Raw genomic sequence first — 26,532 nt, 5'->3', positions numbered from 1 at the left:
GTTTCACAAACAACTCTTTACATTTCACTTCTGGACTTTTTGATAATACTTTTTTTATGCCTGGAATATTCTCCTCTGTTTTAAGTCTTAACCATCCTTTAAGACACAAAACACTCTGGTCCTCTGAGGCCCTTGTGAATTACCTGGGTATTCACTGAACAATCTAGTCTTTGAACTCTTATAGCACATACCTGTTCCTTTACTTGGCATTGACAAATGATGGCTTGTATAATTTATATTTTTATGCTTATTTTTCTTCATCTCTTGTGGTTTTCTTTTATCATGCGCCAAGCACATGCTCTCATTACCAGAAACTTCATTACAGTCGTGATAAAGGTAAGAGTTGCTAATTTTTAAAAAATATTTTATTTATTTATTTTCAGAGACAGGGTAAGGGAGGGAAAAAGAGAAGGAAAGAACCATCATATAGGAGAGGAACATGTATCAGTTGCCTCCTGCAGGGCCCCAAGTGGGGACCTGGCCTGCAACCCAGGAATGTGCTCTGACTGGGAGTCCAACCAGCGACCTTTCAATTCACAGGCTGGTACTCAATCCACCGAGCCACATCAGCCAGGACTAACTTTTTAATAAAAGAGGTTTTTTTTAAAATAACTTTTATTTTTCAATTACAGTTGACATACAGTATTATATTAGTTTCAGGTGTACAGCATAGTGATTAGAAATGTGTAACTTACAAAGTGATCACCTAAGTTTAATACTCATCTGACACCATACAAAATTATAATTATGACATTATTGACTATATTCCCTGTGCTGCACTTTATATCCCTGTGACTATTTTTATCACTGGTAATTTGTATTTCTTAATCCTTTTCACCATCTTCAGCTCTCTTCCCCCAGTCTGGGGATCACCCATTTGTTCTTTGTATTTTGTTTTGTTTATTTTTGTTACTTTTAAAAGCCAAACCATATTATCCTTGAATTATGTCAGTTGTGACCAATATGTTTAAGAAATACTCTTTTCTAGTAGGCCGGAGTATGGAAGAAGGGAAAGATGTAAAACGGTCCTTGTTCATAAGGAACTGTTTCTGGTCAAAGAAGCTGGTCTTTGCCAATGACTGTCCTTTCTCCGTTGAGCGAACTCATTTCTTACGTCCTTGTTCATTTTTGAGATTGCTACGTCTATCTGCTAAAGGGGGCAAGTAAGTGAGTCAGTATGAAGTGCCTAATACATATATATTTTTTAATGAGAATGAATGCATACATGAACCAAGCCAAACTTTATACGTGTAAAGTGAAAAGTAACCACTCTTCTTTATCTCACCAGTCTTACTTCTGTACCTAGAACATTGCATGCATCCGCACACAAGCCTGTACTGTTCTATTTTTACTCGTACTTTAAAAAAAAACAAGTCTTGAAAGAACTCATTTATGTACAGCTCCAGTGGCCGGCGGCGTGGGCTTAATATATCGCACAGCTGTTAATTTTGTTTTCTTTTTTGGTAGCGGCGCTTCGATATGCATTTGCCTGTAGACTCCACTGTGGTAGTAGATTCCACTGCGGTCGTAAACAAAAGAAATACAAAAAATAGCTCAACGGAAACAGAAGTCCCAGCTTTCCGCGCCAAACCGGCATCCGTGGGCAGGGCCAAGACTCCAGACGGACGCTGTGGAGGGGGCTGGCGGGTGGTGCGCCCCGAGCAACCCTGCCCCACCTGGCGGGGCGCATCAAGATCCCAAACCTCCCCCTTCGGGGAGGCAGCAGAGCCCACCCCCTTCCTCCAGCTGGAGTGAGCCGCTGCGGTAGGACCCGGGAGCGCGGCGCACGCGCGCGAGCGCACAGAAGCCCAACGGACCGCCACTTCCGGTGTGGTCCTCTCCGGCGGTAGGGGTCGCTATTTGGGTCTACCTTGCCCTGCTCGGTTCCTCTTGAGGCATGTGCGGGCCTGTATTTCTAAAAGGAAAATGGAGCAAGAATCCAAGCTTGAGGGGCAGCTCTTAACCCTCTGATCTAGGTCCTGCTGCTTGCTAAGCCAGGAGCCTCCCTCTCCAGACATAGTAAGTTCAAGGGCCCCAGTGGCCTGGGCCCACGAGTAGAATAGTCGCGGAAACCTTGGGTGGAGGGCTGCCACGCACCCGTGAAAAGAACTAAGCAGCCTTGGGGAACCGCCACCCCACTGTAGGCGCTGAATACCCTGCTTGGTGAGGAGTAGGTATGGGCGGGGAGGCGCGTAGGCAGTTCTGGGTTGGCGCTGTGACTTGGGTCTTCCAGTTCTCTGTCGTTTCCAGCCTTTTGCCTGCTCACAGTCTTTGTCATTTCGTGGTGGGAGGTACAGAACACAAGGTTTTGTGGAGGTTTTTGTTGGAAGGAGGCCAGCTTGTCGCCAGGGTTACGACCGCGCTCCCTGGGGGGGGGGGCACGAGGGAGGGGCTCTGCTGGGGCACCACGGGCACGTCCGGAAAGGTCACGTGGGCGGGGATACTGCGGAGACCCCAGCTGCGGAGCCACCAGCTGCCTCCAAACTGGGGGTTGGAATAATGACAGGTGCCTGTTCTGTAGCGAGTCTGAGGCGGGCATCGAGTCTGGGCGAGATTGGGATGGTGTTCTGGGCAAGTTGACTCAGCTTTTCCTCTTGGGCTGGTCAAGTTCGGACACGTTCTGAGTGTGCAGAAAAGGAGTTAAGCCCTGACTTGTCTCCAGCTGGGGTATTTAAACTGTGACTATTGCCAGCTGTGTTCACTGTGGTCACAGGCGGACAGCACTCATTCTCTAGTGATCCAGGTAAGGACTCATTTGCTAATAATGGCTTTAGTTTTAGTAAACGCGTTGTTATTTAAAGGTATTGTTTTTCGGTTTTTATCATGTTTTATTATTTAAAAGCATAGTTTTTAGGTTTTTATCGTGTTTTATTTTTGTCTCTATTCTTAGACAGATGTGTAATACCAGTATGTCTGTGTCTACTGATGGTGCTGTAAGTACCTCACAGATTCCCGCTTCGGAACAGGAGATCCTGGTTCGTATTTCGTCTCAAAGTGTAACTTTTTAGAAGAATTTACTTTATGAGGTGATCAACTAAATTCCGTAGACACCTCATCCCCCTGCCCTCATCATAGTATGGCTGTTTAAGTGAAATCGTATGTACAAAGCTTAAATTCTGCTACTCAGGTATAACTGTGTGGAGGCAAAGTTAACTATCAGAAACAGTCTTTTCTTAGCCCTTTACAACAGTGGGTTTCAGAGTGAGTTCCATTACATGCTGAAGTTTACTATGTGATAGAGTTTTTTTGTGTTTTGACTTGTTAGTATTTAACTTTTTAAATGGTTCCTAAGTCACAAAAGTAATTCACGCTTGTAGACTTTACATGCGTACAGAAATGTAGATAGTAAAAACTGAAAATTCTAGTCTTTTGACTATGTTATTTAAAAAATATATATATATGTATACAAAACACACACACACATATACACACACCCCGTATTTTTCGGACCGTAAGACGCACTTTCCACCTAAATTTGGGAGGAAAGTGGGGGTGCGTCTCATAGTCCGAATGTAGCTTACCTGGCTCGCTGTGGGGGGCAGGGCGACAGTGGAGCAGGGTCACAGGTTATTAAATTTTTTTGCTTCGAAAATTTTTCTCCCAATTTTTTTCCTTTAAAACCTATGTGCGTCTTCCGGTCCGGTGCGTCTTGTAGTCCTAAAAATATGAGAGAGGTGTATATGTATATATAAATATACACACACATATACATATATATATATACACACACATGTCAATCTTAGTATTATTGCCCTAGTAAAGCTAAACTAAGGCTACATCTATATTAAATAAAATAACAAAATTACTTTTTTATTTATTTAAAAATTTTTTTAAAGATTTAGTTTTATAGAGAGCGGAAGGGAGGGAGAGAGAGAGAGAGAAACATCAGTGTGTGGTTGTCTCTCGCGCGCCCCCTACCGCGGACCTGTTCCACAACCCAATGTGTGGTTGCCTCTGGAGCGCCTCCTACCGGGAACCTGGCCCACCATCAGGCTTGTGCCCTGACTTGGAATTGAACCAGTGACCTTTGGTTCGCAGGCTGGTATTTAATCCCCTGAGCCACACCAGCCAGGGCTAGTTTTTTTTTTGTTTTTTTTTTTAAAGCCGTACCTATCATTGTGTGGTACATGGTAGAAGCCCAATAAATGTCAAATACATAATTGAAATGGAGACCAGCTAAGAGCATGATATAGTAAGAAAATGGTAGCTTATAATTGAAGAATGTAAATTGCAGTCTCATATCTACTCTTAATTATCTTGTCACCTTGGTTTGGTTATTTAAATTCTTCATTCTTCAGGATCCTAATCTGTAGAAGGAAAAGATTGGTAAAAATTCCCACACTAAAGATTTATTTATTTTTCTGGATTTTGACATTTAGTTCACAGTAAGCTCTTTGGAGTATTTTTTTAAATTCTTTGGTTTTATGTCTAATTTTTTACTCTGGAAATGTAAAGCTCTTCTGGATGAAAGTACAGTTGACATACAATACTGTATTAGTTTCAGGTGTAGAACATAGTGAGATTTCACATTTGTATACCTTACAAAATGATCAACACAAAAAGTCCACTGTCATCTGTTACGAAACAAAGTTATTGTGATATTGATATTATTAATACTCCCTGTGTTGTACTTTATATCCCTATGATTTACAGATTTTACCTCTTAATCCCCTTAATCTTGCCTATACCCCCACCACCCAGCCCCCGGGGAATTACCAGTTTTTCTGTATCTATGGGTCATGTTTTTTTGTTTGTTCATTTGGAGTATTCTGTTTATGTGTGAGTTTGTAAGGTAGTAAGCAAATAAGAGAAATAACTGGAAGAAAAAATAGTTTTCTCTGCATTGGCATGGATACCAGTTTTTTATGGCAATGGGTAGCAGTACTTGAGAGGTCTGACTATTTGCATAATAATTAGGTCCCAGCACTTTTTTTCAGACTTTTTAGATAGTCTGTGGTGTTCAGTTTATATAGTGTGTTACATTTAGTAAAAGCATTATAACTTATTTTTTGAAGTATAACCTTATGAGATTGTTAGATGTAATCTGCTTCTTTTATTGAAATTGTACTAGGAGTTGGGGATGAATGGGGCAGGGGGCTGAGGGTGGGTGAAAATGGAGACAACTGTACTTGAACAACAATAAAAAATAAAATAAAAATTTAAAAACCTTAAAAAAATCATGGACATGTTTGCAATGGGTCTTAAAGTTTTGTAATAATTTTGGAAGTATAATAGCAATTCTGTTTTTTATAGGTTAGACCAAAGCCATTGCTTATGAAGTTGTTAAAATCTGTTGGTGCACAAAAAGACACTTACACTATGAAGGAGGTAAGCTGAACCAAGAGTTAATGAGATAGTTAATGTCTTACTAGCATTTTGCTGCCTTTTTCATTCCTAATGTGTAGTATGTAGATATCTGGGCAGAATTAAGTTCTGAAAAAAAATACATTTTAACTAAATCAGAAGCAGTGTCCCTGCTTCTATCAAATTAAAATGAAAAGATTTAAGAGCAGTTTTTTAAAGGGTTGTTATTCTAAATGGTTGTGAATGTGGGTTTTGGCTGTTTAACCCTCTTCAGATCAATGTTATTGAATAGGTTTGAAACTAACATTTAATTTTCTTTAATGCTCCGAAATCGTATTTCTGTTTCAGGTTATATTTTATCTTGGCCAGTATATAATGAATAAAAGATTATATGATGAGAAGCAACAGCATATTGTGTATTGTTCAAATGATCTTCTAGGGGATTTGTTTGGAGTGCCAAGTTTCTCTGTGAAAGAACACAGGTAAATTCTTCAGTCCATTGTAAAAAGCTAGCTGGGCAAATGTTTCAGTTCACCTCCACTCTCATTCCCTTTGGTCATAAAAGAAATTGTTATAACATATATAAGAGATGCTAAAATTTAATTTCTTAGCAATATAGGATGTTGTTTGAGGACCTGAGTTCTAAAATCGTGAAAACCTGGGTTTCAGACCTAGCTCAGCTACTCATTAGTAGTTGTGTGATTATGTTAATTGACTTTTAATTCTCTCTAAACCTTAGTTTCCCCCATTTGTAAAGTAGGAATAATTTAATACTTCATGTGGAGGTGATGAAAAGACCTTGTGTAAAAAGCATAGTGTTTGGCATATAGAAAATATTCAAATATTAGTTATAGTTACTGAATATTAAAAAAATACTGCGGTCACTTCCAAAAATCTTTATTCAACCCTGTGATAAAGGCTTAGATTTGAACTTTAGCTACTTTGGAAATCCTTTTCTTATATACCATTATGCTACTTAATCAGCTGAATTTAGTACATGTAACATTTTGAGAATTATTCTCCTGGAAACTGGAGACTTTTGTAGGATTATTCTGTGAACTGAAGACTTTTTTCAGTCATTCATACCTCACATTTGAAATCCTGCCCCATTTGGTTTATTGCAGTCCATACAGGTCCTTAGCATATGTATCTGAATAAATAAGGTGAATACTTCTCACCTGAAAGAGTTCAATAGATTCTACTGGTATTCAATGCTCAATAATAATAAAGATAGAAGGGTGGTAATTAAATGGGATGTCTATGACTGTAAATCAGCTTCATTAACATGAGCATAATATTATTTATTATTAAACATTAAGAAAACATGGTAAGAAAGCTAAGAACAAGGGTAAATGACTATAGTTTTTCACTAAAAGGCATTTTTTTACCTGTCATTTTTATCTTATGTGCAGATGTATGTTTTACCTAGTTGTGAACGTAATATATTTAATTTCATCTTGCTGTTTTTAAACCTTTATTAAAAAAATTTTTTTTTATCCTCACCTGAGGACATTTTTTTCGCTGCGTTTAGAGAGAGGAAGGGAGAGAGAGAAACATCAATGTAAGAAAGAGACATTGATTAAACATCGATTGTCTGCACCCAGAGCAGAGATCAAACCAGCAGTCAGGCATGTGCCCTGACTCAGAATCAAACCGCAACCTTTTGGTTGTGCGACAGTGATTCAACCAACTGAGCCACACCGGCCAGGACTCATCCTGCTACTTACTTTAACATATAAGCATGTTTTCATTGACAAACCACTTCTATTTAATATTTATTTATATTATCATTGGGCTTTAATTGTAAAGCCCAATAAGCTTTAATTGTATAAATTTAAGTAGTAACTGGCCCTGGCTCTGCAGCCTGGTTAGAGTGTTGTCCTGATATGCTGAGGTTGTGGTTTTGATCCCCTCTCAGGGTACATACAAGAACCAACCAATGAATACTTAAATAAGCGGAATAAGAAATCGATGTTTCCCTCTCCCTCTCCCCATCTCTCTCTCTTTTCCTCTTTCCTCCCCTTCCCTTCTCCCCTTCCCTTCTCCCCTTCCCTCTCTCTCTCCCACCTCCCTTGTCCTCTCTAAAATCAATAAATAAAAACTAAAGAAAAGAAGTAACTATCAGTGATTTTGCATCATTTGAGTATTGAATCTTCTGATAATGTTTTGAGATGTAATTTATGATATTAAAATTATAGTTACTTTTTAAATATTTTATTTGTTTTTAGACAGAAGGGAAGGGAGGCGGAAAGAGAGGGAGAGAAACACAATGTATGGTTACCTCTCCAGCGCCCCTACTGGGGACCTGGCCCACAACCTAGGCATGTGCTGTGACTAGGCTGAGGACCAAAGGATTCGCAGCCCTAATCCACTGAGCCACCACAGCCAGGGCTTAAAATTATCTTTGACTTGCATTCTCATATGCTGAGAGGTTACACACTTAGAAATTACTGACTTGGAAAAAGTGTATCCATAGGATTATTGATTTTTGTGAGTTTAAGGAACTATATCATCAATTCCGAGGGTAAAAAAGTAGTTGTGTTTGTCACTTCGCCCTTAACCTTGAGAATTAGAAATGATATCTTGTGACCAGTAAACATTCTCTAAAATCCTTAGTTAAAAAAACATACTATGACATCAATGAATGCTGGAATAAGTGAATTGTCTTCCAATTATGTAAGTTTCCTGAGAGCAGAGATTTGGTTTTATTACATTCTTTCCCCCCAGTTTCTAGAATAGTTATTGGTATGTAATAGGTTCTCAGTCTGTATTTATGAAATGAGTGAATACTGCTTTATCTTTAATAAATTTTAAGATCAAGAAAGAAAATCCATTAGATTACTGGTCTAAGGTCAATGAAACTCAAAATAATAGTCAAACTCCTGTAGTGGGTTTTCTAGAACACTGCTTTCTAAGGTAGTCAACTTATAAGCACAGAGCTTGAAATTTTCCGTTTGAATGTAAGTACGTATAGTAACTTGCCTTCTGCATTCATACCCATTCTCTGGGGTTGCTTGGTAAAGTACAAACAAACCACATTTCAGGAAAGAGACATAAAATCTTTCAGCTAGAGAAACCTTAGTGATTGTAAAAGGTAGCTGTATGTAATCATTCTGCAACTAATTAGGGTGCTTTTTTAAGATTTAGAAGCTTGATGTAATTTGAATAAAGTGATACCAAATTTGGTTTGAAAAAAATTTTTGATTTGTGTGCACTAATTCATAAATAATAATGCATTTAAAAGTCTGGCTAAGTCCAGTTTAATACATTTTTATTTTAAAATGTACATTTCTTATTCTGTTTCTCCCTTCAAGGAAAATATATACAATGATCTACAGAAACTTGGTAGTAGTCAATAAGCAGGGTAAGTGAATTTTTGAATATCATAAACATATACCATAAAAATATTTTAAAGACATTTTGTGCATATCCATTCATTTTATAATTGATTTTCTTTAAAAGTTGCTTTAATTATATGTTTACTTTTAATAAAAGAATATAAATTTAACAGGAAGAAATACATATGAACGAAACATAATACCAGAGTTCTAATGCAGATTTACAATATGTAAGGTTGAATGTCCTATTATATCAGTTTAAGCCTTGGGATATTAGAGTTAGAATTTGCTTTGAGAGAGAGATCATTTTAAAAGCTCCTGCTTAACAGAGATGCACTCAAACCTGAAATGTACCGAAAGGCTTGAGTATTTGAAAGGTAGGTGGGTATTTTTTGTTTTGGTTTTTAAAAATTTTTATAATAGAGTTTTGTTTACCAATTTGTGTAGGTAAGTTTTAACTTCTTTGAAATTGATCTTTTTTCATGCCTTCGTCTGCATTTTAATACCTTTTCATTTGTATTATTGCAGTTAACTGTCTAATACTGCTTTCCCTACCTCTGCTTTTTTTCCTTCTATTTTGCCTGAGTGATTTATATTCCTGTGCCTAAAGTACCATTTAGTGAGGAGTTCCTTATTGTTCTCTGCATAAAATAACTTGCTCGTACACTGGCGAGTCAGTTTTATCTCTTAGATTAACCCTTTTTAACGGGGAGTGGGTGTAGCAGTGCCATAGGGAAGAATCTGAAGGGGCATTGCCTGCATGAGTGCTCCTGGCTGTTTGCATCCTCTTGATGTTCAGTAAGACACAGGATCCTCTGTGATCCCACTCACGGTCCAGCTGTTATGTGCTACCTGCAATTTCCTGCAGCAGCACTGGTAGTTCACTTGTGGAATGTTTTTTTAACACAGTGTTCCCTCCGTCTGGAATGGCCTTTCCTGGTCCTCCTTTTACATCTGAAATGAAAACTTCCCTGATTCCTTGTTCCTCAGAGACTGCCCTGACAGTCAAATAATCAGGGCAGTTATTTGACTGCCCTGATAATCATTGCTCTTCCAAATAATCATTTGATTATTCTTCCAAATAATCATTTGGAAGAGCAAATAATCATTTGCTCTTCTTTGCCACTGGTTTATCTTACATTTGTGTTCATCATACCTTTTTATTATTCTTATGCATTATGAAAATTGAATTCTTATTTACATCTCCAGCATCTAGCATAGGGATGGCACCTGGGAGACAGGCTTAATGTTTGTTGCAAGGTTAAATTATGTCAGCAGTTTGTCCTGGACTATGTACGTAGTTTTTTCTTAGTTTATGCTTTTCTGTTTTTCTATCAGAACCATCAGATTCAGGCACCTCTGGGAGTGAAAATAGGTGTCACCTCGAAGGTGGGAGTGACCAAAAGGTAATCTTGAAGTTAACTTACTCCAGTATGATTCTTGAAAATTGGGAAGCTTATTAAAATTGGAAATTATCTTTGCGGTGTACCACTTCAGTTATGGGTCTTTTTCCCTTTGATGTGTAGGACTCTGTGCAAGAGCTGCAGGAAGAGAAACCTTCGTCCTCAGATTTGGTTTCTAGACCATCTACCTCATCTAGAAGGAGAGCAGTCAGTGAGACAGGTAGACATGGATGTTTCATTGTCATTTGCAAATAGCTTTTTAGTGTTCATTTTCTAATGATGAAATTAATACATTTATGCTTGATGAAATTGTGCTTTTTTGGTCTAGATGAATGAAAATTCATTCATTAGATGAATTTTCATTCATCTAATGAAGTTTCATTTTCATTTTTATGTGATTTATTTGGTTTAAAAATTGCTTTCTTAGCAACATTTTTCTGGTTGACTGACCACAGCAGGTACGGTCTACTGTGCCCCCTGCTATTTGATAGTTAGCCAGCTCTCTATTCAGGACAATAGAGGATGAGGATATACACTCTGTTTTACTTATTCTTGGTCACCTTAGCAGTTAACATATTTAATTGTTTCTAATGTAACAAAACATCAGTGAGTTTTAAAATGATAAATAGCATCTTAGAAATAGAGACAAGGTAAAGAAAATAGCTGAGCATTTTTGAGAGAAAAGATAGTGGAGGAGGAAGTTGTCGTCTAATCAGATGTCATTTTAACAAACTCTGAATCAGGTGAAGGAAAATCAGTGAAACAATAGATAAACCCACACTAGAATCTTGTACATGAGGGTAGTAAGGGCAGACAGAGGTTGTCTTACTAAATACGTGGGACTGGGACAAAAGGTTGGTTATTTGAGGAAAAAAAAGATAAATTTCTATTTATAACTTACACCAAAGTAAATTTTAGATTTACCTTCTAAGTACATTAAAAATTTTTTTGGTTTTTTTCTTTCAGAGAAAAAATTTTATATCTAAAGAGTTGATTTAGACAGCAACCCTAGATTGTTTGTTTAATACAAGCTGTAGAAAGATTAAATCGTGACTTAATGGAGATAATGTTCTGAAAGCAGCTTAAAAAGCTTTTAAAAATAATATTTTGCTATTACGGTGGACAGAGCCAATGAAAGAGTGTTGACTTTCGAAACAGCAGTTTAATTTTATTGAAGCTAAATTTTAGTACAAATAAATACTCATGACAGCTTAATTTCTAAGTAAACTGTGTAGCAATTTAATTAACTTGTTTTTCCTTACATATCCAGAAGAAAACTCAGATGAATCACCTGGTGAATGTCAGAGGAAGCGCCACAAATCTGATAGTATTTCCTTTTCCTTTGACGAAAGCCTTGCTCTGTGTGTAATAAGGGAGTTGCGTTGTGAAAGAAGCAGTAGCAGTGAATCAGCGGAGACGCCGTCAAATCCGGTAATCTTCTTATTTAAATAAAACATGACTTATTTTAACAAGACTTATTCTCAAAATCTAATTTTGGCACTTCTAATATGTATTCAGATAGAATGCTCATGTATGATATTTGAATGCTGCTATAGACAATGATAAAATAATTTTTTCTTACAGTTTCTTCTTGAATTTTTATGAGTTTATTTATGCCAAACTGGTCACATATGCCTGGGAGCAAGATCTCAGATGGTCCCAGGAAAATTTTTTTTTCGGATAAACTTATGTAGATCTTCCCCACCCTAACCTTAGGTTTGGGGAAAATAGTGTAAGGTAGTGGAGTTGCATCGGGGTGTGTTGAAAAATTAGTGCCAATATTAATAGTTATTTTTTAAGATTTAAAATTTTTTTTAGAGACGGGGAAGGAGAAAGAGAGGGAGAGAAACATCAATGTAAGGTTGCCACATGAGCACCCCTCACTGGGGACCTGGCCTGAAACCCAGGCACAAACCCTCACTGGGAATCAAACCAGTGATCTTTTTGTTTGCAGTCTGCTGTGCAATTCATGAGCCACACCAGCCAGGGCCAACATTAATAGTTATTAATGTCACCCTACATACTGGAGAATTTTGTGGCCCACTGCACCAATAGTAAATTCAAATAAATTGGAGTATAGTCTGAGTTTAGAAGATTTTTTAAATAAGGGAACAAAAATGAAAATGTATTTAGTTAGATCTTTTAGGATTTTAAGGCAAATTTGTCTTGAATATTTAGAATAAAAAAATTTTTACTACAGTCGTCAGCAAATAGGTTGGCAGAGTCTGAGCTTTACATCTGCTATATGTAGGTGTAGACATCAGGAAGGTCTGTTTACTGATGCTATGAAATATGGTATATTGCTGCATGGATGACAAATATCAGTACTTTTGATGGATAAAAATTCCAAAGTATTAGCCAGGAATAAAATTTTTAAGAGATGTTACTGAAAGAAGTTCTGTAAAGAAGTTTTTTGCTAATAAGAGTACTTGACAAATGTAATATTTTTCTCGTCATTAAATATTGGTCTTTGAAATGTTACTAAAATTAGAACATTTACTAGTGGTATGGCAGTGCCTCATGGCCATTGTTCTATTTCTCCAGAAGATGTAAGGGATTGAACCAATTGTGATACCAACCCTATTCTTTTTATGTATTCTTGTTGCTTGTGTTATTTTCGTTTTTCTCTTCCAAAGCGGTGATTTTATGCTTATGGATACTAACTCTACAGTTTGTATCTGTATTTAATAGAGCTGTTACTTATGCCGGCCACTAGATGGCAGGAGGAGAGCAAATTTATTCAGTAGCTCTTTACGTGTCTTTTTTAAAAATTATTTTTTCTCTTTTACTGTTTCCTTTAACTTGCTTACTTAAGTGATCTATTTTTAAAAGATTTTATTTAATTTTTAGAGAGAGGAGAAAGGAGGGGGAAGGAGAGGGAGACACATTGATCCATTGCTTCTCACATGCCTCCAGCTGGGGACCTGGCCTGCAACCCAGGTGTGTGCCCTAACTGGGAATTGAACCAGCAACTTTTGGTTCGCAGGCCAGCACTCAATTCACGGAGCTACACCAGCCAGGGCTTAAATGTCTTTTCTGTGCCAGGTCCTATTTGGTACTGGGCTACAGTAGTAATTAAGGTAGATGCGGTCCCTGCCCTCATGTTGTTGATTCAACATCAACAGTTTAATGAATAAAACATTTAGTAAATGCTATGAATAAAATACAGGTTCTTGAAAGCACATATGTGTGATCTTAAAACTGAGTCCACTAAAATAAAGCAATGTATACACAAACTTCATGTTTGGATAATTTTATTCCTTACAATCTCCTGTTAAAAAATTTAACTTTTTTTTCCCCTCAGAATTCCAGCCAAATTATATTTAAAGTTCTTGCGCTTGCTTTCCTCCTGGAACCACTGCCTTGTTATCAAAGCCAAGTAGAGGGAACTCCGATTTTTTTTTTTTTTGGCTACTCCCATCCTAAAAATTCCTCTCTATTAAAATTCCTCTCTATTAGATAAAGTCTTGTTTTTTAGTTTAAGCCCTAAACTTGGTCTCCTCCTGCCATCTAGTGGCCGGCATAAGTAACAGCTCTGTTAAATACCAACTGTAGAGTTCATATCTGTAGGCATAAAATCACCGCTTTGGAAGAGAAAAACGAAAATAACACAAGCAACAAGAATACATAAAAAGAATAGGGTTAGTATCACAATTGGTTCAATCCCTTACACCTTCTGGAGAAANTCCGATTTTTTTTTTTTTTTTGGCTACTCCCATCCTAAAAATTCCTCTCTATTAAAATTCCTCTCTATTAGATAGTCTTGTTTTTTAGTTTAAGCCCTAAACTTGGTCTCCTCCTGCCATCTAGTGGCCGGCATAAGTAACAGCTCTGTTAAATACCAACTGTAGAGTTCTTATCTGTAGGCATAAAATCACTGCTTTGGAAGAGAAAAACGAAAATAACACAAGCAACAAGAATACATAAAAAGAATAGGGTTAGTATCACAATTGGTTCAATCCCTTACACCTTCTGGAGAAATAAAAAAGGGTCGCTCAGATCCAGAACAATGGCCATGAGACACTGTCATACCACTAAAGCCCTAATTGTGAAAGTTTTTGGTAGGGCAAAATTTTTTTTTATTTTGCTTCATATAAGAATGTTATAGTTATCATTTGGTGTTGTCATTCACCAGCTTGTAAATGGAGTTAAAGGAAAGTGCATTTCCCTTTCATTTTGTCAGTTTTAATAAACTTGGGGAACAAAGGCAATCCTAGAACCAAGGCAGATTCTAGGTCTGTACCAGGCAGTTTAGGTGATAGCTTATTTTATCATCTCAGAACCCCCAAACTTCATTTATAAATGGGAAAACTAAGACTTGAGGGTTTCAAATAACTTATGATTTTATAACTAATAACTGTCACAATTGGAATTCAGATAAAACCAGGGATTTCTGACTTAAAAATTTAAGATCTTTCCAGATAAGCCTGTATGATGCTTTTTGTAAATATATAGTAGTTAAAGTTTCTGGGTCATTCTTTTTTGAACATTAGCCAGAACTTTTAAAAACCTTTAATATTGTTTTCTTCATACACTCTAGAACCAGGGTAGGCAAACTTTTTCTAGGAAGAGCCAGATTCTAATTATTTGGGCTTCGCAGGCCATATGGTCTCTGTTCCAACCACTTAGCTCTGTTGCTATAAGGCAGAGGCAGCCATAGGTGACAAATAAACACAAAGGCATTGATTGCTGTGATCAGTAAAGCTTTATAAAACTAAGTGGGTGGGGGGCCAGTTTGCTGACCCCTGCCATATAGGCTGCTTTCTGAGATTTAATTTTTCTTGTGATTTACTCCCTTACTCTAAACTTAGTGTACTAAAGACTAGTTAATTGAAATATCCAGTTTGTTAGGTTACTTTACTTAAAGTGTTGTAGCTTGACTTCTGAATTTAACCTGATTGTTAATGGAACCCTCCTTAGGAATTAGAACTACAACTTGCTGAATGCTTCTTTTACCACCGCTTCCTTAACCTCACTGTAAAAAACCAAAATGAAACAGTATTTTGACATTAGTGGTTATAAAATCATATGTTTTTAAAAATGATGGAGATTTGTTAGAGATTATTTAATTCAAACACTTTTCATAGATGAAGTGGCTGTGGCCTTTACAGGTTAAATATGTGCAAGGTTTAATCGCCACTTAATGGAAGTTTAAGATAAGAGTGTACATGTCCTGATTCCTAGACTTAATGGGCTTTAGTTGTAGCCTTCTGCTTTGCACATGCTCCTACCCTTACCCACTAGATAGCAGATACTAATTCTGAAGATTTTATTAGGCTCTTACACTTTTCTTTTAAAAGAAAAATTCTAATGACTGAAACAAACCTATTTGTTCTTGCTGGGCTTATACTTCTCTTCAGACTTGACCTCGGCCTCCCGTCAGGCCTTGTACAACCTCGTTGATGGTAGTTTTGTCCAAGGGGGAAAAAAACACAATCTTTGACTTCTTGGCAGTTTTCTTGCCTGTGGCAGCTAGCTGTCACATTGTGGGGTTAGCAGTCAACGCCGGCCACCAGAGTGTGGCTGCAGGGGTGGTCTGGGTGCCGTCAGCAGTGTTCTTCAGGTTGGCCACTTTGCGTCAGGAGTAGCGTCTGGCCAGGACCAGCCTCACTTTCCTGAGTTTCATAAACTTGCCTGTTTCTACAGCAGCCACTCCGGTCTGCAGCAGAAAGGGGGTTCTTGTACTGTAAATAGAGACCTAAAGTGAGAAATCACATGAGCAGACACAGAATTTTTTTTTTGAAAAATTTTTAAAAAGCTTTCAAAAATTATTTCTGGAAGGTCTTCCAAAGAAATTCTCAAAGTTCATTATAAAGTATAAATCTCATAATTACTGCTTTGTAGTAGCTACTAGCATTCTGCCAGTCTGAAGATACAAAGGTGATTGAGACATGGTCTTAACTCTTAAAGTGTATAATTCAGATAAGAAACGAATGTGCATAATTATGTTCTTCATAGTTTTTGTGGGAACATACAATGAATAATATATAAGTAGTAAAGACAATGGAGATTCAGGGAGCTCTTTCAGTTATGATTTGACAGAGGCTTTGGCAAAAAAGGGTGAGCCGGACTGAAAACTCATAATTGCAGTTAGAGAGGGAAAGTGGAAGTTGAAGTGCCGAGTTTGGTTCGGGAAACAATGTAGATCTGACCGGTAGTTAATATTTTTGAGGGGGAGGGAGTGTTTTGTTGAAGATGAGCTGAAAATGTTAATATAGTCAAACTGTATTGTGCATTGAACACCAAGTAGATTTTGGCCTTTTTCCTTAATGTATTGGGGTTTTGGACAGATTAGAGAATGTATTGAATAGTAATGACCCAGAATCTTAATCTAGGTGTCAGCGTGCAACATAGAACTGAGGCAGAATTAGAGATGTAGGGTGGAATTCAGGAAGCTGTTACAGAGGCCAGTGAATAACGTGCAGTGTCTCTTTCCCCCCCCCCCCGGGTTTTAGGACCTTGATGCTGGCGTCAGTGAACAATCAGGTGATTGGTTGGATCAAGATTCAGTTTCAGACCGATTCAGTGTAGAATTTGAAGTTGAGTCTTTAAACTCAGAAGATTATAACCTTAGTGAAGAAGGACAAGAACTCTCAGATGAAGATGATGAGGTAGTTCTTTTTCTCTAATTCTAAAAGTTTTATAGTATTTTTCTTTTTTTTACTATTTTTTAAATTTAATTATTTTTCAAGTACAGTTTTCTGTCTATTACTCCCATCCCATCCCACCCCCGTGCTCCCCGCTCCCTCCCATTTCCACCCTTCTCAGTTGTTGTCCATGTATCCTTTATATAGGTTCCTCTAAATCCCTCCCCTATTTCCCCTGAAATTCCCTCCCCTCTCCCCTCTGGTCGCTGTCCCCCTGTTCTCTATTTTAGTGTCTTTGATTATATTTTGCTTACTTGTTTGTTTTGTTGTTTAGCTTCCTGTTAAAGGTGAGATCATATAGTATTTTTCACATTCATTGATTGATGAGATTGAAATGATGCATTCAGATTTCACTTGAAATACTTAAACTGATGTGTTCAGACTAGAATATTGTTATGTGAACTTGAGGCTTTCTAGTTCCTTGTCTTATTTATATTTTTTATAAATATACCAAGAAGTAAGTAGGCCATAATGAGCATTGCTATAATAGTCTGCTGGTTTTAAAAATATTTACTTCAGTTGCCCTCTGTTAACTTAGTTTTTACAGAAGTGAAGAGTGCATGTAGTTACATGAAGTCATGTAGTCTAGGTTTGTTGCCTACATCTCTGACTGCTCCATTGTTATTTAATACCTCCGTACTTAAGAAATAAGATGCTTATAATGAGTTTCTTACTTTATTCATTTTAGACATTCTTTCTGACTTTTTATCATAGTAGCTCGGGATTTCACTGATCTCCATTTCTCCCTCTTTACACTCACTCATTCCATTTGACCTTTGTCTCAGAATGTCTTATATACAGTTGTAAATGCTATTTATTTAGCACCTACCACTAAAGTTTTCCTGGTTGAAAAAATAATGGATTTATTTTATTAGGTTTATCAAGTTACTGTGTTTGAAGCAGAGCAGAGTGATACAGATTCATTTGAGGACGATCCTGAAATTTCCTTAGCTGTGAGTAGTATACATATATTTTTAAGGTGTCAAAAAATGACATCGGGCCCTGGCTGGTGTAGCTCAGTGGATTGAGCACGGGCCTGTGAACCAGAGTATCGTGGTTCGATTCCCAGTCAGGGCACATGCCTGGGTTGCAGGCCAGTTCCCAGCAGGGGATGCAAGAAAGGCAACCATACATTGATATTTCTCTCCCTCTCTTTTTCCCTTCCCCTCTAAAAATAAATAAAATCTTTTAAAAAATGACATTGAAGTCAAGGTTAGAATATGTCTAGTCTACTCCCTGATATGAGATAATTTTTATAACGTTAAAAATCTTTAAACTTTTAATGATTTAAAGCATCAGTCCCAAACTTTTTTGGCACCAGAGACTGGTTTCTTAGAAGACAATTTTTCCCTGGACTGGGATGGGGGGATGGTTTCGGGATGATTCAAGCTCACCTGCTGTGTGACCCAGTTCTTAACTGGCCTAGACCAGTACTGGTCCACAGCTTAGAGGTTGGGGACCCCTGATTTAAAGCATTTTTGTTCTTTGTTTTGTTGGGATCTGTTGCTACATTTTTTAGTTTTTTGAGCTGGAATTTGAACTTTGAAAGAACACTTTTATGGAAAATGTCCAGTATATATAGCATACCAAATATTACCAGTGTACTTATCACTAATCTCTAATAGTTAGCAACATTTTGCCAGTCTTTTTTCTTTAGAGGGGAAAGGAGAGAGAAAGGGAGAGAAACATTGATGTGAGAGGGAAATACCGATTGGTGCCTTCCATACATGCCTCGACCAGGGACTGAACCTGCAACCCAGGCATGTGTCCTGACTGGAAATCGAGCCCATGGCCTTCCAGTTTGTGGGACGATGCTCAACCAACTGAGCCACACCAGCCAGGGTCATTTTGCTAATCTTGTTGAATAGAAACACTTTCATATTATTTGTATTAGAATGTGGTAGGATATACTATTATAGAAATTAGGACTTAAACATTGTATTGCCTCACTGGGGTATTGGAAGTTGTTTTTGTTTTTTATTTTTAAGATTTTATTTATTTATTTTAAGAGAGAGGAGGGGGGAAAGAAAGAGGGAGAGAAACATCGATGTGTGGTTGCCTCTCACATGCTCTCAAGAAGAGACCCAGCCCACAACCCAGGCATGTGGCCTGACTGAGAATCAAACTGGCAACCCTTTGGTTTACAGGCCACCACTCAGTTTACTGAGCCACACAAGCCAAGGCCTGGAAGTTTTATTAACTGAATATTTGCTTTAATTTTTGTTAATGTTGCCTTTTATATTTGAATAGGGAATCTCATTTTTCTTTCTAAGATGGAAATAATTACCCAGATGCAAAAGTGAAATTATAAAATTAAAAAATTTTAAATCATTTTTATTTTTCACTTACAGTTGACATAGATTATTATATTAGTTTCAGGTATATGCCCCAGTGATTAGACATTACATGACTTACTAAGTGATCATCCTGGTAAATCTCAACCCATCTGACAGCATGCATAGTTATTAGAATGTTATATTCCCTGTGTGTAGTTTTCATCCCTGTGACTGTTCTGCAACAACCAATTCGTACTTGATAATCCCTTCACCTTTTCCACCCATTCCCTAAACCCCTTCTCATCTGACAGCCGTCAAAATTTCATATATAGCCCTGGCTGGTGTAGCTCAGTGGATTGAGCGTGGACCTGCAAACCACACAATCGCGGTTCGATTCCCAGTCAGTGCACATGCCTGGGTTACAGGCCAGTTCCCGGCAGGGGACTCACGAGAGGCAACCATACACTGATATTCCTCTCCTCTTCTTCCCTTCCCCTCTAAAGATAAATAAACAAAAAAATGTCTAAAAAATTGTCATATATATATATATGTATAGATAGGTATAGATATAGGTATCTGTCTATACAGTTTTATTTTATTTTTTACAATCAGTTGTTGATGTGTATTTATTTGTATTTTATTTTTATATATTTATTTCAGAGAGAGAGAGTGAGAAGGGAGGGGGAGAGACAGACAGATATTGACCTGCTGTTTCGCCATTGATGCATTCACTGGTTGGCTCCTGCATGTTCCCTGATCAGGGACTAAACCTGCAAGCCTGGTGCACTGGGATGATGCTCCAACCAACTGAGCTGCCCAGTCAGGGCTGTTCATATTTTGTCCTTTTTTCCCCTTCTTCTTAGCAAAGACCCTTTAACATTTTTTTTAAATGAATTCACATTTCTTTTTATTTTTATTTATTTTTTAAAGATTTTTTATGTATTTATTTATCTTTAGAGGGGAAGGAGAGAGGGAGAGAAACATCAATGTATGGCTGCCTTTCGTGCATCCCCTGCTGGGAACTGGCCTGCAGGGAACCGGCTTGCAACCCAGACATGTGCCCTGACTGGGAATCAAACCACGACCCTCTGATTTGCAGGCCTGTGCTCAATCCACTGAGCTACACCAGCCAGGGCCCCTTTAACATTTTATACAATATTGGTTTGGTTGTGATGAACCCCTCTAGCATTTTTTTTTTTGTCTGAGAAGCTCTTTATATCCTTTATTTCTGACTGGTCCTTTTTTATGCTATTGAAGTTCCCACTAAGTTCATTGAGCATAGCGAGTGTTTTGGACTCTGCATTTAATATATTGCCTGTCTCCATTTTGTTTAGTTCTTTTTTGGAGTTTTGTTCTGTTCTTTCATTTGGGACGTGTTTCTTTGTCTCCTTGTTTTGGCAGCCTCCTGTGTTTGTTTCTATTAGGTAGAGCTTCTACATCTTCCGAGCTTGGTAAAGTGGCCTAGTGTTATAGGTGTCCTGTAGGGTCCTACAGTGGCACAGCCTCCCAGGTGCACCCCCTTTTGGGCTGTGTACACCCTCCTCTTGTAGTTGAGCCTTGATTACTGTTGGCATGTCTATGGGAGGGATTTATGTCCAGTCTGATCAGCTGCAAAGCTGGCTGTGACCACCCACCTTCAACCACCATGATGGATCAGCTATGTAGGGACTCACCCCACAAAGCAGGATTTACTTCACCAGGGCTGTGTTGCCTGCTGAGTCCACCCCTTGAGTGTGTTGCTTGTGGTTGGGTGGTGATGCTTCAACATGGTCTGCAGCTGTCCACTGGTTGCAATGGCTGTGGGGCCTCCCAGGAGGGTCAGTCCAAAGTCAGCCACTGCTTGTATGCTGCTCGAGGTCACCAGGCATGAGCTACAAAGTGATCTGCAATTAGCTGGTAATTAATCGTGCTGGGTTTGGAGGTGCCCAGGCAAAGCCAAGCTGGAAATCAAGACTGGTTGCTGCTAGTACCAGGTCTAGAGCCACTTAGCAAGAGGTACGGGTTTGGGAGTTCACTGAGGCCAGTTGTTGCTTGTTTGAGAGATTTTAGGAAAATCTGAAGCATGAGCCAAAACAAGCCATTAGTATGGAAAAGCCACTGGAAACAGCTTGGGTGGGTCCAAAAGTTGGATGGGGCAGGAACTCGGAATTGCTAGGATGGGGTAAACAGTGTGAGCCAGGTTGATGGAGACTTAGGTATTGTGTCTGCCTCTGGGTTAGGTCAGGGGAGGGCTCATCAGAGGAACAGTGTCCTCTGCCAGCACTTCTGTCTGGGAGAAAGCTGCCCCCCCAGCTCTTCCCCTGATGCTGGACAATTCAGTTTTTCCTCTATGTTTCTGATGCCTTTCAGGCTATTGCCCCAGCACTGGAACTCAGAGGGAGTGAGTTTGAGTAAGTCTGTGTGCAGACCCTTTAATAAGAGAAACTGCTTGGGATGCCAAAAGTCCTCTCTTTCCCTCAGCCTTAATCTGTGCTGGTTTTTACAGCCAGAAGTTATGGGGACTTCTCTTCCTGGCACTGGAACCTTGGTCTAGGGGCCCTGTGTAGAGCTGGGACCCCTTGCTCCTGATTTTTATCTGCCATGTGTGGGTGTGGGTATAGCTTGTTACTGTCTCTACCCCTCCTACCAGTCTTACCGTGGCTTTAATTCTCTAGTTGTAAGACTTCCATTCAGCCAGATTTTAGGTGGTTTTAAATGATGGTTCTGGAGTTTAGTTGTAATTTTGATGTGGTTGTTGGAGGAGGCAAGTTTACAACTATGCTGCCATCTTGACTGAAAGCAAAATTGTAAAATTTTCGAAGAATTTTTTGCTCTATTAGAAAATAATTCAAGTAACTAGATTCATTTGACGTCAAGTTGAGTGAGGTGTTTCAGTCATAGATCTTGCAAAAAAAGGATAGACACGAAATGGGCATACATGGCGGATAGTGACAAGGATGATAGATTTTAGCTGGCAGTGATTGTTAAAGAATATTTTAGCATTGCTTTTGTGAGTGAAGTTGGGGGACACTCAGAGTCCATGGCAGGCTGAGCAGCAGTTTCATCTAGATTCACTGGGTGGACTATGGGATGGTGTACAGGGTTGAGCCTGTAAAGAAATGGAGTGGGTACAGTTCTCATCACAGAGTAGATCAGTCCCATAGCACTTGCTTCAACTTACTGCACTTTGTAGGTTCATGGTTAAGCATTTAGCTGGAAAAAAATACTTTAAATCTCATACTTGAGGAAAGACCTTATACGTTGACTGCTTTGTATAAAACATGAAATCCTGAAAATTGAGCTGTGTGATACATTTTACCTTAGGCATATTAAAGGTGTTAGTGTTAATATGACTTAGCTATTACAGGGTTACAGAAACTAACTCTGTCTTATTTCATTGAAGGACTATTGGAAGTGTACTTCATGCAGTGAAATGAATCCTCCCCTTCCATCACATTGCAACAGATGCTGGACCCTTCGTGAGAATTGGCTTCCTGAAGACAAAGGGAAGGAACAAGGAAACATGGCTGAGAAAACTGAACTAGAAAACTCAACACAAGTAGAAGAGGGCTTTGATGTCCCTGATTGCAAAAAAAATACAGTGAATGATTCCCAAGAATCATGTGTTGAAGAAAATAATGAAAAGATTACACAAAACTCCCAGTCCCAAGAAAGTGAGGACTTTTCTCAGCCATCAACTTCTAGTAGCATCATTTATAGCAGCCAAGAAGATATTAAAGAGTTTGAGAAAGAAGACACACAAGACAAAGAAGAAATTATAGAAAATAATTTGCCCAGTAATGCCATTGAACCTTGTGTGATTTGCCAAGGCCGACCTAAAAATGGTTGCATTGTCCATGGCAAAACAGGACATCTTATGGCATGCTTTACATGTGCAAAGAAGCTGAAAAAAAGAAATAAGCCATGCCCAGTATGTAGACAACCAATTCAAATGATTGTGCTAACTTATTTCTCCTAGTTGCCCTGCTTATAAAATTAAAATTATAGCCCTGGCTGGTGTGGCTTAGTGGATTGAGCACCGGCCTGTGAACCAAAGGGTTGCTGGTTCGATTCCCAGTCAGGGCACATGAGAAGAGGGTGTGTGAGAAGCAACCACACATTGATGTTTCTCTCCTCTTTCTCCTTCCCTTCCCCTCTTCCTAAAAATTAATAAATAAAATATTTTTTACAAAATTATAGCCCTGGCCTGAGTGGCTCAGTTTATGGGGGTGTTGTCCTGTGAACCAAAGGGTAGTGGGTTCGGTTTCCATCTGGCACATACCTAGGCTGTGGGTTCAAATTCTGGTTGGGACACATAGGGGAGTCAATTGATTGATATTTCTCTATTCATGTTTTCCTCCCTCAATAAACATGGCCTTGGGTGAAGATTAAAAACAAAACAAAACTGGTGTTTGTGATGGATAAATTCGAAGATAGTATTCTCATCTATGGCATATCATTTCTGCCTCTGATATTTTAAGGAAAAAAGATCCACTTAAATTTCTTTTTTATTTTAACTTCCTACAACTGTATGGATACCATGTAGTAATAGAAACAACCTCCCTCCCCCTAAAAATAAGTAGGACATTCAAATGTAATTTATTTAGTACCTTTCATGTAAGGAGAAAAAGTTTGTGAAAGATTTAATTACTTAAATGTGGCGGACTCCAGCCAGCAGAGTCCACCCATGTGACTGAAGACGAGAACAAATGCACAGGCCACAGCAATCCTGTGGAGAAAAGGGGACGGCACAGCCATTCCCTAAGGGGAGAGCGCCCCGACCCTTGCCTAGACAGGCTTTTATTGTTTTTCTTGGGTCTTACATCAATGAAGGATTTATTATCTATTACATAGACTATTACTGTCTACATTTTAGGTACAATCAGGGAAATGAAAGTAACATGCAGAGGGGAGGGGCAGTGAGCCCATTAGCTCCATCTTTGGGAAAGTTTACACAGGCTTTGGAAATTACCTTGTAGACAATATACATCTACTGTTTCAGACCAGGGTCAGGGAGTTTTAGCAACAGCAAGCTGTAACAGTCTGTATGAATTTTCTAGGCCTGATCCCCATGCGAAAACAAGGTCTGGCTCCTGCCCACCACCTCGCTTCTGTAGGTTTTCCATACAGAGCTGAGTCACATTTGCCAGGCCAAGACAAACCGGTGCCCTACAATTCCCCCCCCCCNAAATTCCCCCCCCCCCCCCCCCCTTTATTTCCTTTTTGTTAAGGCTGTTGTGGTGATGCATCCTACAAGACTTGCTACTTGCTGGTCTCTTTTGTGACCTTGGGCAAATAATTTGTAAATGCATCAAAATATATAAAGCATTATTGGAACCAGTAAATAACCAGTGGCTCCAGTGACCCACAGTCTTAGGTTGAGTCTATTAAACCAATTTGGGGGGTTTAGCCAAAACTTATTACTGTTTGAAAAATCTACTTAGTTAAGTGTTGAATGTCCTGCAACTGGTGGCGTAACCCCAGTTGTAATTTATTAATTTGTCCCTTTAAAGTGGTAGAAAAGCCTCTTCTTAGGTGATGTTGAATATCACTCCAGGAGTATTGCCTGGAGTTTTATTGGCATGGTCACTCCACTCCACAGTTGGAGAAACCAGGATCACAGGTCAGCTGCTGATGGGTCACTAGCACGTCCTGGCATTTGCTCATCCCATTGAGGGCTGATTCAATTGCAGAACGGCGAGTCAGGATTTCTTGATCAATCTGGGCCAGTTGTATTTCTAAAGTAGTATTGGTGAAGAGAATATCAACAGTATAAGCAGTTGGAACTGATTGAGGGCAGCGGTTGCCATGGTAGCTGTAGCTTCGACAACTATAGCAGGGACAATAAATGCAATTAAGGTGCCAACAAACCACCAGACCGTTAAGGAGGCCAGCACATTGTTAAGTGCTACTATGCCATTGGGATCTTCCCATTCTCTGGTTACATTAACTGGCACTCATACTTGAGTTTGTCTTCTAACTATATAAACCAAAGCGAGGCTTAACTGAGTAATATTGAGATGAGTAAGACAGCTGGCATATGTAGAGCCTGCAGGGACAGGAAGAGAATAAATTTTTGCTGATTTATTATAAAAGACTTGAACTGTCCCTGGAGTTGCTAAAAACAAGTAGGGGTGAGAGGTACAAACCGTGACCCAGTCCTGTTTTGGAGGGCCATCCTGGTAGAGAGACATTTAAAATTTTTTTATACAGGCATTTTCTAGCAGTAAAAGGCAAGCCCATTTTCCAAGAATTGTAATGCCAAAGGCTAGTGCGGTTGGAAGAAACCATTCTGATAATAGGTGCCCCAGGACCAGGCCCCTCCCACCACATATTAGTATATGGGAATTGAGGCAGAGCTGAAACTTGTTGTGCCAAGCCTAGCCGGTAACTTCCAATTAGCTGCCCAGTTCTCCACTACAAAAGGACTTTTGGGGAGAAAAGCAATGTGGTATTTGGTCCCCTGCGCAAAGACCAAGAGACTGAGTGTTTATTACGGCTACTGTCTGAAGTATAAGGAAGAACTGGAGGAGGATTGGGAGTATGATAACCCCCCTGGGTATGCAGGCCAATTGTAGTTACTATGGAAAGCCGATAGTAATTATCGTATTGATCTTTGCTTGCAGTGTAAAGTTCTTTAAAAAAAAATATGAAGTGTCAATAAGAATAGAAAAATAAATTAGTAAATATTTAGCAATATAAACCGTATTTTTTTGGCACTGGAATCCAGTGCTTGTTTTCTTCTGATGGGCTGTCTGGTCTGTTAGCTGATCAGTTTTCATTTCCAGGTAGCAGACCTTGATGTCTGCTTTGTTCGTGAGAAGGCTTCACCCTCTTAGCTGGAAGCCAGACAGAACCTGTAGTGATGGAAACACACGCATATCCTCTTCCCCATGTTAAGAGACCTACAGGGCCTTGCCAGGAACCATCTCCCAGAGGATCTCTGTATAAAACCTGAGCATAAGATGACTTGGGCTCTTTCTTCTGAAAATGTTTCTCAATTGGAGTACAGATTGATTCGTCATAATTTAGAAAATTATAGGTGAACATAGTTAACATAATCAATTTTTTTAGTAGACTCTTGATTCCCTTCCCCTTCTTTTTAAAGAAGATTTTTAAAGGTATGATGTGCCCATTCAACAATTGCCTGGCTAGTTGAATTATAATGTGTTCCTGTTTTATGTTGGATATTCCAACGCTGAAGGAAAGCTTGAGTAGAATGGGCAAGCGATCCTGGGCAATTATCAGTTTTAATTTGCTGTGGTTGTCCTACATGACCAAAGGCCTCAAGCCAAGGGGCTTGTATATTTTTAGCAGATTCCCCTGTGAAAGCAGATGCATGTAGGGCACCAGAGTGAGTATCAGTAGAAATATGAATGTATTTGAATTTTCCAAAGGGAGCGCAATGAGTGACATCTGTTGGCCAAATCATTTGAGAACTTGGTCCTCCAGGGTTAACTCCCATGGACGGAGGTGCCTTAGTAAGGGCTTAACAGTCAGGGCATTCTTTAATAATTTGCTTAGCTTGGGAAGGATAAAGAAACAGTCTTTTAACTTTTTCTACTACTTTTTCTGTTTAGCTTTG

At 38.8% G+C, this 26,532-nt stretch overlaps 1 protein-coding gene and 1 pseudogene across 5 annotated transcripts; one reads left to right on the top strand and one right to left on the bottom strand.

Annotated features, from left to right (window-relative positions):
• The first annotated feature begins 1,790 nt into the window (after window positions 1-1,790).
• On the top strand, window positions 1,791-22,998 carry MDM2 (MDM2 proto-oncogene). 5 transcript variants are annotated; one of them, XM_037049480.1, is made up of 12 exons: window positions 1,791-2,019; window positions 2,891-2,975; window positions 5,254-5,328; window positions 5,653-5,786; window positions 8,619-8,668; window positions 9,981-10,048; window positions 10,169-10,265; window positions 11,316-11,476; window positions 16,501-16,656; window positions 17,568-17,644; window positions 18,699-18,792; window positions 22,351-22,998. In XM_037049480.1, the coding sequence occupies exons 2-12, from the start codon at window positions 2,895-2,897 to the stop codon at window positions 22,924-22,926; spliced, it is 1,569 nt and encodes a 522-aa protein (XP_036905375.1). In that variant the 5' UTR covers window positions 1,791-2,019; window positions 2,891-2,894; the 3' UTR covers window positions 22,927-22,998. The 5 variants fall into 5 exon arrangements, with proteins under 5 accessions (XP_036905375.1, XP_036905379.1, XP_036905377.1 ...); XM_037049481.1 differs by lacking the exon at window positions 1,791-2,019 and adding an exon at window positions 2,451-2,743; XM_037049482.1 differs by lacking the exon at window positions 18,699-18,792 and having other exon boundaries at window positions 1,797-2,019; window positions 17,568-17,645.
• Window positions 15,371-15,674, bottom strand: LOC118989367 (60S ribosomal protein L27-like; annotated as a pseudogene).
• Window positions 22,999-26,532: the final 3,534 nt, after the last annotated feature.

The sequence above is a fragment of the Sturnira hondurensis genome, unplaced genomic scaffold, assembly GCF_014824575.4.
Source record: "Sturnira hondurensis isolate 20B ecotype Veracruz unplaced genomic scaffold, ASM1482457v3 Scaffold0006496, whole genome shotgun sequence".
Lineage (NCBI taxonomy): Eukaryota > Metazoa > Chordata > Mammalia > Chiroptera > Phyllostomidae > Sturnira > Sturnira hondurensis.
This window is presented reverse-complemented; position numbering and strand designations above follow the sequence as displayed.

What these genes read in the sequence shown, in the direction of transcription:
- MDM2 (XM_037049480.1), top strand. Translation starts at nt 2,895, where the DNA reads ATGTGTAATACCAGTATGTCTGTGTCTACTGATGGTGCTGTAAGTACC. An exon ending in ACACTTACACTATGAAGGAG is followed by an intron (nt 5,329 to 5,652) that starts GTAAGCTGAACC and finishes TTTCTGTTTCAG; the next exon opens with GTTATATTTTATCTTGGCCA. An exon ending in GAGAGCAGTCAGTGAGACAG is followed by an intron (nt 10,266 to 11,315) that starts GTAGACATGGAT and finishes TTACATATCCAG; the next exon opens with AAGAAAACTCAGATGAATCA.